Source organism: Peromyscus leucopus, chromosome 12, assembly GCF_004664715.2.
Source record: "Peromyscus leucopus breed LL Stock chromosome 12, UCI_PerLeu_2.1, whole genome shotgun sequence".
NCBI lineage: Eukaryota > Metazoa > Chordata > Mammalia > Rodentia > Cricetidae > Peromyscus > Peromyscus leucopus.
In genome coordinates this window covers 80,845,798-80,862,601 of record NC_051073.1, presented here as the reverse complement: position 1 = coordinate 80,862,601, position 16,804 = coordinate 80,845,798, and the positions used below count along the sequence as shown (strand labels likewise).

The window sequence follows — 16,804 nt, the reverse complement described above, 5'->3', positions numbered from 1 at the left end:
AGTAAGCAACCCCTTAGGTTTTCTCCTTTCACAAGTTGTAAACTTAGCTAGGAATGGGTCTTACCCTGAAGGCACCTTCCCAATGCAGGAAATCGCCACTTAGTGGCATTACTATGATACCTCAGTAAACCCCCCCCCCCATCCCCTACAGACAAAGAGAAGCTTAAACCAGGATTCCTACGTGTAGATAAAAACTTAGACCCCTTTTCCCCAGGTGGCTGTATCTGCTACAGGGACTTTGGAAAACACAGTCAGGATATTCGACCAAAAGACTAAAAAGGGAGGCGGGTTAAAATAAATTATATGGTCTGTGCCTTTAAGAACTAGCCTCATAAAGAAAGGGGAGCACTCCTTCCAACCTCCCTGCTGTGAGTGAGAGATTTAGAAGAGCCTCCCTGGAGGCTTGTATACTTAGACAACACCTTACTTTTGCATTCTGTACCTAAAGTCTCCAGTGGTGGCTTTGGGGACATGATCTAGGCACAACAAGACCCTCACTCTATTGTCTCAAAAAGGGGGCCTTAGACAAAGATATCTCAATATAGATAGACCCAGGCCAGTTTCAAGTCCCCAGAAATGATGGTGCCAGCCCAAGGAACAAAAGAACAGAGTCAGGATGTCTGATGGTAACCAATTAACCACGAGATGCCCCTCTCCAGAGATAACATGACCAGACCCTGGAGAGGAGTTGTAAAACTCCTGACAGGGCAAACAGATAAGCTAGAATAAGATAAAGTCCAGGCCCGGGAAAAACTGGACCAATCAAGGATGGACCCATACTAACCCCCTCCCCTCTAAGAAATTTTATGGGTTTTGCCTATAAAAACTAACTTCCCCAAGAAAGAGTAACTCTTCTCTGCCTCACTTGAGATGGCTTGAGTTGAGTTCCCTGTCATGACTTGTAACAGATAAACCTTGCTTTTGCATTCTGGTATGCTCGTCCTTGGTGGTCTCTCTGGGGGTTACGATCTGGGCACAACACTCTTTTTTCCCCAAACTGTACGTTGTGTATTTCTTTTAGCCCCATTTGCTCTTCACTACAGAACTGCATTAGAGTTATCAGTAACACGCATTTTGTGGCTCCACATTATTTATGCTGTCTTGAAAGTTCCTCTGCCAAAGAAACTTTGTAATTCACCCTCATGTAAATTTTTAGGACAGGGGCTGAAAACAGCCCGATTATTTGCCAAAATACCACGTGTATGGCCTCTAGACCACTTGCCAATAGAAACCTTGCTCCCTCTCAAACTTCTCAAGCTGGGCCTCCACAGTTCCATCTTTGATTTACAGTCTGGACTACAAGTTCTAAATCCAGTAAAAAGCATTCCTGAGAAGAAAACAGGATGGAGAGACAGCTGAGAAATGCAGACTTACTGAAAACTTTCCAGAAACAGCAGCTGCTTGTTGCTCCCACTTCATGCAGGTGTTTGCAATGCCCCTCAATGGGAAAGCCTTCTTAGGGTCAAGGCCCTAAAGACTCAAGGAGCAAATGTTTGCTTTAAAATTCAATCCATCAACGCTTGGAAACTCAAGATAATTTGGCTCTGGGCTAACATTAAAACTCTTTTATCAGTCAATCACCCTTGTATAATTTAACCAAGGGTCAAACTCCACACACAAGACTTTTTGTCCTAGAAACTTCAGTTTACAACAGAATGCTGTTGGGAATGCAGATACTTCATCGATAATAAGAAAATGAAAGAAATAAACTACTTTAAATGAGAGTCACCAGGAACAACATGGAGTAGGAAAGATCTCCTCCATCACAGGCCCTTCAGATACTCCACTATGAGACAGGAAAGAGAAAGGCCTAGAAAAAGCTGGAGAGCCCAAAATGAGGTTGTAGAAGTACAAGCACAGCAGTAGTTACAATGTAGCCAGAATAAAGGCACCTGATAACAAAACAAACAAACAAAACCTTCATTCTTATACTGTGTCTGTTCCTTAGACTGTATGAATCAAATTACTGTGGGCTATTTTTAAGACTTTAATAATCATCTGCTGCCCACCTTTGTGTGCGACACAACATGTTTATGACTATCAGGCGTGGGATACTTTAGAAACATGCTAACAGGTCACCAGCTCTCACCAACCCAAGAGCTAAGACGTCACCGGAAACCTATAGTGAAGATGTCACCTGAAGTTCCTGCTGGGAATAAGAATTCATGGAAAGAGGCTGTGTCTACGGTGTCTACGTGACTGATTCTCACCATGAAGAAATCAATCTTGAGAGAGGATAAGTAACCAACTGACTTCTTGATATTCTTTGTGTTTTGTTTTTGTTGTTTTCATTACATATGAGACAAAAATCTCATGCTTCAGTCTGGACTGGCCAGGAACTCACTTTATTGGCTTTGAAGGTATGACCACCTTCTTGCCTCCGCCTCCCAGGTGCTAGGATTACAGGTATGAGCAGCCACACTTGGCTGTCTTCTAAAACTTAGAACGTTAATTCAGGGGCTGGAGAGATGGCTCAAAGGTTAAGAGACTGGCTGCTCTTCCAGAGGACCTGGGTTCAATTCCCAGTACCCACATGGTAACTCACAATGGTCTGTAAGTAACTACAGTTTGAGGGGATTTAATGCCTTCTGGCCTCCTGAGACACCAGGCATTCACATGATGTATAGGTAAACATGCAGGCAAAACACCCAGACACATGAAATAGTAAAACTCTTTTTTAAAAAAATTAAACAATGGCTATACAATCATTAAAATCCTCCTTCGATGACAAAGGTCTGCTTGGTGTCTTTCAGTCTGTTGATTCTGAATGCCTCTCAAGACACTGCCTAGGGGAGTTGTAACACAGCCCTAGGCCAGACATATTCGGGTTTGAGTCCTGGCCACAAATCACCAGTTAGTTACTCCAATCAACTTAGTGAAGCTCTCTGTGCCTCAATTTCTTCACCTATAAACACGGATCATATTCTCTTCCTAATATGATTTTTGTGGAATGAATTTTGTGCATGTGTATCACAACAAACTTCTTAATGGAAAAAACAGGCATTCAATAGATAATAGCTACTATAACATGCAGGAGGACAGTCTTTGGTTAATTCAATAGCTATAAGCCAGGTGGTGGTGGCGCACGCCTTTAATCCCAGCACTCAGGAGGCAGAGCCAGGTGGATCTCTGTGAGTTCGAGGCCAGCCTGGGCTACCAAGGGAGTTCCAGGAAAGGTGCAAAGCTACACAGAGAAACCCTGTCTCGAAAAAAAAAAAAAATTCAATAGCTATTAAAGAATTTCTTAGTGCCAGATTTGGAGGGAGGTACAGATGAATAAGTGGTTCCTTGTTATAATTCTATCTAGCATCTTTGCTTTGTTCCAGACAACTAATGTGAATAACCTTACTTTAACCATTCAGTCACTAAGTATCACTACTTCCACTGTCCAGATAAGAATTTCACACCTAGTGATAAAAACTGGATTAATGATGAGTGCTACATGACTCCCAAATTTCTGTCCTAAATACTTCTCTGCTTTACCAGATAAGGACTTAACATTCAGGCATATGCAAAGGTAGAGTTTATAGACTTTGTTTTTATTATTATTATTATTATTATTATTATTATTATTATTATTATTTTGGTTTTTTGAGACAGGGTTTCTCTGTGTAGATTTGGAGCCTGTCCTGGAACTCACTCTATAGACCAGGCTGTCCTCGAACTCACAGAGATCCGCCTGGCTCTGCCTACCGAGTGCTGGAATTAAAGGCGTGCACCACTGCCTGGCTATTTTTATTATTTTGACACAAAATAAGAGTACTCCAGGACTAGTGTTTCATAGCCACAGACTCCGGCAAAACAGTGATAAAGTGAGTTCTCTTTTCGTCCATTTGGTTCACATGTTGTTCTGTGGTTGTTGCCTCTTTGGCTCGCCTTGGTTTTGAGCTGAAGTCTCAGTCTGCAGCCTGTGGTCCCTGTAAATCATAGCAGTCCTCATAGTCTTCCAAATCCTGGAACCCCAAGTGTTTCCCACCATTCTCACTTGGCCTCTGCTAAGTCCTTGTCTCCTTGACGTTGTTCCTTTTTAAGAAAAGGAACGTTTCTGTGGAGAACTGTCCACTCTGATTCGCCTCAATTGTGTAGCTTTCACATATAAATGTTTTTTCTAGAGTTACAGAATGTATGGGCACTTCCCAAGAATTAACTTGGTTTACTTTTTGATGGACACACTTATTTAATCATGAACAATTTGATGATTAAGGAAGCCACATTTGATTCAAAGGAAGCACTCTATACATGTTTTCTCCGTGCTGACCAGCTTGTTCAGAGTGCTTACATATTGAACAAGGTGAGGTGGCCATCCAGTGTTTTAGAAAACTATGTATTCTCCTTATGTTGCTACAGATACTGTTATGTGAAGGGAACAGCTACACCTATTCAGATAAAAGTAATTACTTCCGAGGGTTGAAAATAACAAGAGAAAAGGCCGAGTCCCAGGAAGGCAGCACAAAGACAATGTAACAAAACTAGGTTGCCCACAAGCTGTTTCCTTCCTTTAAAACTACACTTCCTGACTGTCTGGGGGAGTGGAGGTTCTCCTTCCATCACGTGGGTACCAGGGATGGAGCTAAGGTCCTAGGTTTGGCAGCAAGCACCTAATTTACCTGCGGAAACTTCTCTACTGTCCATAACTACTCTGTTTCTTAAAGTGCTCAAGATGAGGTTTTCTTTGAATTTAAAACTTAAAAAAAGAAGAAAGGATACCTAGGGCATACTGAGTGGTAGCCTGCTTACCCATGATTCCACCCTCAGCACTGAAAATAAATGAATGAATGAATGAATGAATGAATGAATGAATAAATAAATAAATAAAAATAGATGAGCAAACAGAACTCCTATAAGCACAGCTGATTTACAGAAATAATTTATGGACTACACCGAGTCCCTGCACTCTTGATCGCCTCTTCAAAGCATCTGAAAAGAAATCAAGTGATATCCCTTCAATAATGCTGTAAGGAATCAGCCCAGTATCTGCACTGAAAAACACGGATGAACAAAATGTGATGACTAAACACCTCCTTTCAAACAAAACATTTTCACTTAATAAGAAAACATTTTCATTCAGTTTGGTGCCAAACTGGGAGAGATCTCAGGAGTACTTCATCAGTCTCCTACTTTTGCAGGAAATGGGTGTGGCGGAGTATCAGTGATCCAGTTCCTTGTTTGCGAATCTTCTCTAACGTTGAGTACGCACTCAGAGCACACCATCCATCACGATTTTCTGCCGTATACCTGCTACAGCTTTGGGACAAGGACTACACGGCGGCACATTTACCATCCTCAACACTTACCATATTTAAATAATCAAAGCTGCATGCTCAATCATTACAAAATCCGCGAAGGTAAATAAAAGAATGGTGAGGTTTCTTTTTAAGATTCAGAATTCAGAAATGTAAATACTTATTACTGATCTCTGAGTCCCCGGCCTTTGCCCTCAGGAAAGTAAGAAGCCTCTTCTGAGAAGGAAACACCAGGGAACTAAGGTTAACTGAACGAAGGAATTTAGTGAAGGTTAAATGACAATATATAGAGAATTATGAGCTGTATAATTCCTAATAAAACTTTTTGCAAAGACACGCCTGTACTTTTGAAGAACTAGTTGGTCATATTCTTGCTAAAGAAGTATTGGGAGAAAGAACAAACTAACTAGGAAGAGCGTGCGTCCTGAGGGTGAGGAAGCCCGGGTTCCTTTCACTCCAGGAGAGCGCGCCATCAACACTGCTGACCGCTGGCCCAACAGCCCCCTCCCACCCACGCAGGCAGGCACGCCCACCCACGCACGGCACGCCCATCCACGCAGGCACGCCCCTCGCACGGCACGCCCACCCACGCAGGCACGCCCACCCACGCACGGCACGCCCCCCACCCACTGCACGCTCCCCCGCCAGCCCACCCACCCACGGCACGCCCCCTGCCCCCGCCCCACACACGCAGGCACGCCCCCACCTGCTCACCCACGGCACGCCCCCTGCCCCGCCCCACCCACGCACGGCACGCCCCCTGCCCCGACATGCCCCCCCCACGCACGGCACGCCCCCTGCCCCGACATGCCCCCCCACGCACGGCACGCCCCCTGCCCCGACATGCCCCCCCCCACGCACGGCACGCCCCCCACCTGCTCACCCACTGCACGCTCCCCCGCCAGCCCACCCCCCCACGGCACGCCCACCCCCCCACGGCACGCCCACCCACCCACGGCACGCCCCCTGCCCCCGCCCCACCCACGCACGGCACGCCGCCCACCCCCCCACTGACCCCCCACCCCCCCACGGTACCTGCGGCCTGGGCCGGGCCAGCGACGCAGTCCACCCGCCGCGGGTGCGGCAAGGGCCGGCTCCAGGGCCGCGGGGTCCCGGGCGGCAGGTAGGCGCCTGACTTCCGCCGGATCGCCGCCCGCCGGGATGTGTAGTCGCCCTGGCTGCTCATGGTGGCTGCGGTCACTCCCCGGAAGCCTCAGCCCACGTCCAGGCCGAGCGGCTCCCCGCACCCCCCGCAGCCCCCGCAGGCCTCCTTCCCGGGCCGCTGCGCTCCTGCTCCGTCCGACCCACGGGCGGCGGCCCGGCCGCCTCCACGGCACAGCCAATTGCCGGAGCGCAGTGCGGTCCCGCCCGGGAGGCTGGGGGGCCCGCGTCGCCCATTGGCCCAGGGGCAGGCCGCGGGCACCTGCCAGGCTCACCTGGACCGCAGAAACGCCTCGCCCGCTCACCTACCGGCCACGCCCCGGGATGCCGGAAGAACAGTCTCGGTATTCCACACTCCAAGGGCCAAAAGTCCCGGCTGCGAACTTCAAGTGAGGAAACCAAGCTTTGAAAACTGAGGAGAGCTGGCACCCCCGAGCCGGGATTCCAACCGAGTCTGCACCTCCGTCTTGCAGGAGCACTGTTGGAAGAGTAAGGGAGTACAGCTCTCAGCTCAAAGGGAATGTAATAGTTCTCCCGGAGCCCTTCTGAGTGACCATGGCCCCGGGAACACAGATTTAAGTCACCCCAAATTCCTTGTTCCAACATGGAAGCAGTCTTATAGTTTCACAGAACAAATAAAATTAAGTCAAAATCAAGGGAAGTATAAAATACATCGATAGGTATATCAGAGGGGCTTTTTCTTTCTTTCATTCTTTTTCTTCTTTTTTTTCTTTTTCTTTCTATAAGCCTTGACTCTCTCGTGACATTCTTAGCTTTAGAGTTGCTAGAAGTCAGTGGGTCTGCTAAGTCGATAGATCCCAAGATGTTAGTTTTGACACAGGGGTTGACAAGAAATGGCTGTTCCCCTGGACTAAAATTAGTCCAAGACAAGGTCACTAGCCTCTGGTCTGCAATAATCCAGTCTTTCCACAGTAATGAGATTCTAATCAGCAAGTCCGAGTAAGCCAGAAGTGGAGCAAACATCCACAGTTTCCAGAACAGCGCAGGACCACTGTTAAAAATATCATAGTAATAAATTCAAGAGATTTGTGCAAACAAAGCAGTTTTTAGTGTGTAATTCTGCAGAAAAGGGACATAAGCGTAGAGAAGAGGCAAAAGTAGCTGGGGTGGTGATCTGGCGCAAGGCAATGGCTTTTTTTTTTTTTTTTTTTTTTTTTTTTGACTTTTCGAGACAGGGTTTCTCTGTGTAGCTTTGCACCTTTCCTGGATCTCACTTTGTAGACCAGGCTGGCCTCGAACTCATAGAGATCCGCCTGGCTCCGTCTCCTGAGTGCTGGGATTAAAGGCGTGCGCCACCACTGCCCAGTGGCAATGCCTTTTGAAGTTCCTTAATTGCAATAAATGTTTGTTCTCTCTTACCATAGATCAGGACTTGCTCTCCTTCCAAATTCCCCATCTTATTAGTTTAGGATAGTTTATTTAGTAAGTAATTTGGAACTCTACACCGTCTCCCTTCTTTGATCTGGGCTGTCACATAGCAGATTGGCTGCACTTTTCCAGCTCTCAGGAGCTGTGAGGTAAGCTGACTTCAGCCTCCAGCTAGGAGAGAGCAAAGCCTCGGAATATCTGCTTATCCGCAGCCCATGAACTGTAGCACACTTCATGCTGAAAATGAACCATAACAACTCATTTCTTACACCACTTTCAGGAATTTAGTGATAATGCACAAATGCACTTTAATTCTTTAATTTGTCAAGCATACACATATATATGCATATGTGCAAGTCTCTCTCTCTATATATATATCTTCCATATATATATACTTATACTTCCATATATACTTCCATATATATATAGAACTTATATATATATATTCCATATATATACTTTTTCTTGGCTTCTAGTCTAATAAACACACCCTTAAAAGAAGTAACTGTTTTCCCAATGTATTATTATCATTGTGGTGTGTGTGTGTGTGTGTGTGTGTGTGTGTGTGTGTGTGTGTGTTGTGTGCATCTGTGTTGCTGAGGTTCAAACCTAGGATTTTCCACATCCTAGATAAGCATTGTACCCCCATACTATCTCCATAGCTCTCTATTGTTAATGTATCTATTCAGATCTTGTTTAAAGGGGCATTTGTTCCCTTAGGGTTTATTTTCCATTGCTACAGCTAATTACTGTTGTGGTGATATTGTGTCCCCCAATATATTGTGCACCCTAATAAACTTATCTGGGGTCAGAGAACAGAACAGCCACTAGACAGACATAGAAGCCAGAAAATGGTGGCACACACACCTTTAATACTATCACTTGGGAGGCAGAGATCCACCCAGATGTCTATGAGTTCAAGGCCACACTGGAAACACCAGGCATGGTGACACACACCTTTAATCTCAGGAAGTGATGGCAGGAAGCAGAAAGGTACATAAGGCATGAGTACCAGAAACTAAGCTTTTTAAACTTTTAGCTTTTAGCAGCAGTTCAGCTGAGATCTATACAGATGAGGATGTAGAGGCTTTTAGTCTGAGGAAACAAGATCAACTGAGAAGTTGGCAAGGTGAGGTTGAATGTGGTTTGTTCTGTTTCTCTGATCTTTCAGAATTCACCCCAACGCCTGGCTCTGGGTTTGTTTTTATTAGTAAGACCTTTTAAGATCCATGCTACATACTGTCTCTTTCTGGGCAATTGCAGTTTAATCTGCTGTGCCACGAACAAGTGACTTTATAAATGTACCCATTACTGGGCCTCTTGGGGAAGACCTATTTGTAATATCTGCTGCTTGGAAGGCTAAGGCAGGATGGTCACAGCTCAAGGTCTGCCTGGACTGCAGAGTGTGGTCAAGGCCAGCTTGGTCACTTACTAAGATTCTGTTTCCAAAAAAGAATATTTTTTTGAGGGCTGGAGATATTGTCCAGTGGTGGAATTCTTGCCTAGTGTGTCTGAGACCCTGAGTACCATCTCTAGCACAACAAAATAAGGTAATGCACAAAGAGCTTTTGCCTTTTGTGAGGTAAATTAACTATAACTCAAATGCAAAGTTATCATATGTCACTATATTCAATTAAAAGGTATTGTTGCGTTTAATAATAGTGCATTAGCAGTGTAGTTTGTTTTCAAGTGAGAAGAGGCTGGCAGGCTTCTCTTTGGAAATAAATTATCAAACAGAAGTTTTTCTTAGCAGATAATCCTCTTTCTGTAATAAATTTAAAGCTGAAACCAAAAATATGCCTCACAGGTTAATGGAAAACTGAAACCAAGAATACACCATGTAGATTAAGAGTTCTGTTTATAGTCAAAACAATTCCTGTCTGTTCCTAGCTAAGAGATATGTCCTATGTCAAGTCCCTGCTAATAAAGGCTCCTATTTGGAATCAAGAATAAGTTCCTGGTCTGAAGTACACTGCTTGCAGCTGCTGTTCACGTGCTGTGTGTTCTTGTTTTTGATGTGTATCTTTGCCATTGTTCTTCCCCTTTTATTGTATTGGCTGCAGAGATGGCTCAGCTGTTAAAGACTAGGCTCACAACCAAAAATTTTTGTATCCTTTTAACAATAGATAGCTGCTGTGGATCAATCCTTTTCTACACTATGAATATGCATTACTCTCATTTGCTAATAAAAAGCTGACTGACTGATAGCTGGGCAGGAAGAGATTGAGCATGAGAGCCAGACTAGGAGAATTCTGGGAAGAGGAAAGGTGGAGTCAGAGAGTTGCAAACACTGAGAAGCAAGATGAGAATGTCCTACTGAGAAAAGTACCAAGCCACGTGGCTAAACATAGGTAAGAATTATGAGTTAATTTAAGTGTAAGAGCTAGTGAGTAACAAGCATGAGCTATCAGCCAAGCATTTATAATTAATATAAGCCTCTGTGTGGTCATTTGGGAAGTGGCTGCTGGGTATTTGGGGACAGGTGGCGGTTAGGACAGGAAATGTACAATTACAGATTGTACAAATTTACCTGCCAACCCCTTCATCCCTCCCCCCCTCCCCCGTGAACACCTTATCTCTCCTATAAAAGGGACTTCAAGAGGCCAATAGGGGCTGCTCTCAGAACCCCCAACTTAGGGGGAGACAGGTGGCCAGTGTCTGGTACACCCAAATAGAGCCTACTTTAATTTGGACAATTGTGGACTTAGTCCTTTCTTTCTCACAAATTTTGGGATTAACAGTAAATACACCTGTATGAGACAAAGAGGAATTTTAATATAAGTATTTGGAATAGTGATTTCAAGCTGCCTCATTTGAAGATTTTCTTTTCTTTTCTTTTTGGTTTTTGAAGACAGGGTTTCTCTGTGTAGCCTTGGCTGCCCTGGAACTAACTCTGTAGACGAGGCTGGTCTTGAACTCAGAGATCTGCCTGCCTCTGCCTCCTGAGTGCTGGGACTAAAGTTGTGTGCCATCATTGTTTAGCTCATTTGAAGACTTTCAAATACTTATTTTATATGTATTTCTGATTCTTGATCTGTTCCTCCAGCCATGGTGATAATGGACCAAATTTCTGAAACTGTAAACAAGCCACCCCAATTAAATGTTTTCTTTATAAGAGTTGCTATGGTCATGATGTCTTTTCAGAGAAATAAAAAATCCTACCTAATTAAGACAGAATGTTTTACAACTTTCACTAGGAATTGACCTAACACAAACTCCATGTATCATAATACAAAATAATGTACTGCTGAGTATTATTTTTAATCTAAATCATATTGTTATGACAAGATCTTTCTATATAGGCCAGTCTGGCTTTTAATTCACTATGTAGTTCAGGGTGGCCTGAAATTTGTAACAATCCTCCTGCCTGTGTTTCTCTGATGCTGGAATTAAAGAAGTACTCACCATGTCTAACAGAAACCATTTCTAAGGGACCTTGTTTTGGTGACTATATTTTACCACATTAAATGAATGGAATCAACAAGATTTTATTTATTTCAAGTTATATTTGGCTAAGGTAGAAAAAACACTGGATATTATCTTAGATATGTAGTTTTAACATAACATTTTGTTTGTTAATATAGCGAATAGGAAAATTTGCACTAACTCATCAATACTTATTGAACGAGAACTGTATTGGGGTACCAAAACGAATGAAAAGCACAATAAATAGGTGTTGAGACCCTATTCTATGACTGAGACAAATCTGAGTACTAACCAAACCCTTTATAATTTCCCTTGGGCAAACAGATAAAATTTAGACTGCACTTGTAGAAGTGGGGATGTATTTCAGGGAAAGAAACCTAGACTGGCCAGCTGTGTGGCTCCTGCCTACCATTCCTCACTTACAAGGCTGAAGCAGAATGATTGTGAATTTAATGCCAGACTGCTGTTAAGTTTAATGCAGAGACACTATTCACAAAAGGAAAGGAAGAAATAGAGAGGAGGAAGGTGAGGTGGCTTACAGCATGTGAAGCCCTGGGCTACTGTGTGAAAGGCTACCTCTCCTTCTAGCTGCCACTTAGATTGCCAAAGGATTCCAACACTGCAGATGATGATGAAGTCATCCACTTCCTTGGGAATTAATATAATGCCAGACTAGGGGTATTTTTAAAAGGCTTTGAACTGATCTTCTATATTTTCTAATGTACAAAAATTATATGTTGGAAGCCAGGTGTGGTAGCACAGACCTTTAATCCCAACACTCTTAAGGCATAGGCAGGCACATCTCTGTGGGTTTGAGGTCAGCCTGGTCTATATAGTGAGTTCCATGACAGCCAGGGCTACATAGATAGGCTCTCTCTCTCTCTCTCTCTCTCTCTCTCTCTCTCTCTCTCTCTCTCGTGTGTGTGTGTGTGTGTGTGTGTGTGTGTGTGTGTGTGTGTGTGTGTGTTTTGAGGCTAGAGAGAGGCTAAGTAGTTAGAGGCACTTATTGCTCTTGCAGAGGACCCAGTTTCAGGTCCTAAGCACCTACATGATGGCTTACAGCTCTCTGAAACTCCAGTTCCAGGAGATCCAACACTCTTCTATCCTCTATAGGTACTACACATATGTGATGTATTTACATATGTTCAGTCAAAATACCCATACACATAAAATAAAAATAAATAAAGGTCTTTAAAACAACTTTATGACAATGGATTAGACATTGTTAATGTAATTCTTCACTGTAAACTTTTATTATTTTAGACAAAAAAAGGGGAAATGTGATATATTGTGTCACCTTATCTGGGGTCAGAGGACAGAACAGCCACTAGATAGACATAGAGGTCTGAAAATGGTGGCGCTCACACCTTTAATCCTATCACTTGGGAGGCAGAGATCCATCCGGATCTTTGTGAGTTCAAAGCCACACTGGAAACAGCCAGGCATGGTGACTCACACCTTTAATCCCAGGAAGTAAAGGCAGAAAGCAGAAAGGTATATAAGGCATGAAAACCAGGAACTAGAGCTGGTTAAGGTTTTAGGCTTTTAGCAGCAGTTCAGCTGAGATCCATTTGGATGAGAACTCAACGGCTTCCAGTCTGAGGAAATGAGATCAGCTGAGGAATTGGCAAGGTGAAGTGGCTGTGGTTTGTTCTGCTTTTCTGACCTTCCAGCATTCACCCCAATACCTGGCTTCAGGTTTGATTTTATTAATAAGATCTTTTAAGATTTGTGCTACAACTTTACTTGTGTTCTGGACTTAGAGACTGAGATGTCTAAAGTAATGGGTTTCATTAAGACAATACCATGCATATAGGTCATTAACACGTTGTTGTAATCTTGTAGTCATTCCTTTCTCTAGCTGATTCCCCTACTTCTGCCAAGAAAGCTCTGTGGTGGTAATCTAATTGTACTGAAATGTGATTTTGATTGTATGTTAATAAATAAAGTTGCCCGGGAGTCAGAGCTATTAGAGCCATAGCAAGAGTGTGGCGGTGGTGGCACACACCTTTAATCCCATAGATATCTGTGTGTTCAGGGATATAGCCAGCATTGGAGACATATGCCTTTAAGACCTAGGGGGCTGTACATTCAGACAGTGACGAGGCAGTCACGTGTTTGGGTTTACAACCAATGAGAAGGCAGAACAAAATACTTTAAATAGACGAACAGACAGGAAATAGAACCCTCATTCGGGAAGCTGGGACACCGCAGGCGGAAGGGTGAGATTTTAGCTCTGAGCTCTGACCTCTCGGCTTTCTCTTTTGCATTGTTTCTGTGTTTCTTATTTAATAAGACGGTTGGTTACATCTATATCTGGCGCCCAACGTGACAAGAATCCATTAAAAACCGCTTGGCTTGGCGGCAGGTCCGCTTTCCCGCAAGGGCGGCAGACCGGGTGGCCGGTGTCCTAGTCCAAGCTGCCGGCTTCCTAGTCCGAGCTGCCGGCTACCTAGTCCGAGCGGCAGCTTCTAGCCCGGGCCTAGGTCTGTGAGCAGCTTGCTTAAAGCCGGTGCTACGAACAACTCAGACCTGCCCTGTCGAACAGGGCCCTGCCTGTAAAGCCAACGCACGTGGTCGGAGTTTAAGGAAGCCAGACCCAAGCCTTGACTAGGCACAAAAGGGAACACATGGCTGCATTTAAACTTTAGCCAGCTACGCTTTCTTGTTCTCTCTTTCTCTTTCTTTCTCTCTCTCTCTCTCTCTCTCTCTCTCTCTCTCTCTCTCTCTCTTTCTCTTTGGATTTACACCTGGGACACTAGGTGGCTGTTTGAAAATCCCCTCGGATTTCTACTGTTCTACACAGATTTGGTAAGTCATAAAGGAAACTATTTAAAAGACAATTTTTTTCCACATTTAAAAAAAAAATGGGTTTCCTGTGTACATTGGAAGAATGGGTTTTGTTTGAAATTTTAGGCAGTCTGACAATGGAACAACTATATGAAAAGATTAGTATTATGGGAATTATGCAGTTTATCACCATGCTTATTCTCATTTTACTATTTAAAAAGATAGTCAATTTAAGTGCCAGGATAACAGCTTTAGAAAAACCTGTTAAATCTGTAAAAATTCAGACAGAAGAAATTAACAGTGAAGTTGGTTCAAGTTTGGATCATAAGATTGTAGAAAGAAAGCCTGTTTTCACACAGTCACCCTTAATTTATCCAATTAACAGTGAAGTTGGTTCAAGTTTGGATCATAAGGTTGTAGGAAGAAAGCCTGTTTTCACACAGTCACCCTTAATTTATCCTGTAACTGTACAGCAGATGCCTGATCAAATGATGGCTACACAAAATAATTGGGCTCCAATTGAAATGTTGGATTTAAAAAGGTTTAAGGAGGCAATAGTATCTTATGGCATGCATTCCCCATATGTAAAGCAAATGTTAAACTCTTGGTCAATATATAATAGGATAGTACCACAGGACTGGCGGGACCTTGCACAAGGTGTTCTGGAACCCAGCCAGAGACTTCAATTTCTGACTTGGTTTAAGGAGGAGGCTAAAAGCATAGAAAAACAATGGAGGGATAAAGGAATACAAGTTTGCCAGGATCAGCTTATTGGAGAAGGCCAATATGCTTCAGCACAAACACAATGTTTATATGATGTCCAAACCCTAATTTTATGTCGAACGGCAGCCTTGAATGCATGGGACAGAGTTGAGGAACCAGGAAAAAAATCTGAGTCATTTACAAAGGTGAGGCAAGGCCCAAAAGAGTCTTTTACAGATTTTTTACAAAGACTGGCTTCAGCAGTAAAGAGAATGGTCTCGGATTCAGAAGCTGGTAAGGCAATAATTGAATCTTTGGCCTTTGAGAATGTGAATGCAGCATGCAAAAGAATAATCAGGCCATTAAGGGCAAGATCTGCACCTATGGAAGATTGGATTAGAGAAACAATTAATGTTGAGGTTGATGAGCATGATGATACGTGGGTAGGAGAAGTAATTTCAAAAGGTTTGAGGAGTGTTAGATGTTTTGGGTGTGGAAAGCAAGGACATTTTAAAAGGGACTGTAAACAGGTTATTCCTAGAAGCAATGTTTATTCAAGGAACAATGGCAACAGAATGCCCCTTCCTTCTGGAGTATACAGAAGGTGTGGTAAGGGAAAACACTGGACCAACGAATGTAGATCAACAAAGGACAGACAGGGTAATCCTTTGCCTCAGTCTTCGGGAAACTCCCAGAGGGGCCTCGAGCAGGCCCCTAGTGCAAATCCAGTTCAAACCTTTCCTGCAGCCATAGAGGAAATCCCTGCTCTGGAGAGCGATTAAATAACCAAATACCTATTGGAATAAATCATGCTGGTCAGGTTGATGAAACAGAGAGAATAGAAAATTCAGGAGAAAACATAAAGAAAATTTTTTGGCAAACTTCTATTAATGAACAAAGACCAAAATTAATGATAAAAATAAATGGTGTTTTGTTGTCTGGTCTGGTAGACACAGGTGCGGACGTTACCATAATTGCACCAGAATTTTGGCATCCAACTTGGCCTCTTCAGGAGGTAAACGTTCAACTGTTAGGAATTGGGACATTATCTCAGGTGAAACAGAGTGCAAGATGGCTCGAATGTATAGGTCCAGAAGGACAGAGAGGAAAATTAAAACCATATGTGACTAACATATGAACCTGTGGGGTCGAGACTTGTTGCAACAATGGGATACTCAGATTAACATCCCTCCAATCTCAGAAACAAATCATAAACTAACACATGTTACTGAGAGAAATATTAGAAGATATTATTCTAATGAGTGGTCACCAGCCATCCATATTATACAAGAACAGGGCACAATAACTGATGATCTTCCAAAGACACCAATAGCTCTACCTTTAAAATGGTTAACAGACAAGCCTGTATGGGTCCAACAATGGCCTTTAACAACAGAGAAACTCCAGGCTTTAGAAGAGCTGGTAGAAGAACAGTTAAATGCTCAGCATATTGAAGAATCAAGTAGCCCCTGGAATTCTCCTGTCTTTGTTGTTAAAAAGAAATCTGGTAAATGGAGAATGGTGACAGACCTTAGAGCAATTAACAAAGTAATTCAGCCAATGGGCGCTCTACAATCTGGGATGCCTTTGCCTACTCTGTTACCAAAAGGATGGCCTCTCATAGTTATTGATTTAAAAGACTGTTTCTTTTCAATACCCTTACAAGAAAAAGACAAAGAAAGATTTGCTTTTACAGTGCCTACTTATAATAATTCTCAACCGGTTAAAAGATTTCAATGGAGGGTCCTCCCTCAGGGAATGTTGAATAGCCCAACTCTGTGCCAATATTTTGTACAACAGCCATTGGAAGTGATACGTAAAAAATTTCCTAAATCTATAATTTATCATTATATGGATGATATTTTACTAGCTGACTCAAATGCAGATACTTTAGAAATAATATTTGAAGAAGTAAAGAAAATTTTGCCTTGCTGGGGATTACAAATTGCTCCTGAAAAGATACAAAGAGGAGATTCTATTAATTATTTAGGATATAAAATAGAGCTACAAAAAATTAGACCCCAAAAGGTGCAAATTCAGAGAGATAGACTACAGACTCTTAATGACTTTCAAAGATTATTTGGAGACATTTC

At 43.1% G+C, this 16,804-nt stretch overlaps 1 protein-coding gene across 3 annotated transcripts in view; it reads right to left on the bottom strand.

The window, feature by feature from the left end:
* Fgd4 (FYVE, RhoGEF and PH domain containing 4) overlaps positions 1–6,736 on the bottom strand; it is a 201,445-nt gene extending 194,709 nt beyond the window's left edge. For 2 of the 3 annotated variants that reach the window (XM_028894700.2, XM_037209958.1), the window contains exon 1: positions 6,279–6,444. In XM_028894700.2, coding sequence (XP_028750533.1) covers positions 6,279–6,429 — 151 coding nt within the window. In that variant the 5' untranslated portion in view covers positions 6,430–6,444. Of the gene's footprint in view, positions 1–6,278; positions 6,445–6,713 lie in introns of those variants that run through there. The other variant, XM_028894705.2, reaches the window with a different exon arrangement.
* Between the last annotated feature and the right edge of the window lie 10,068 nt (positions 6,737–16,804).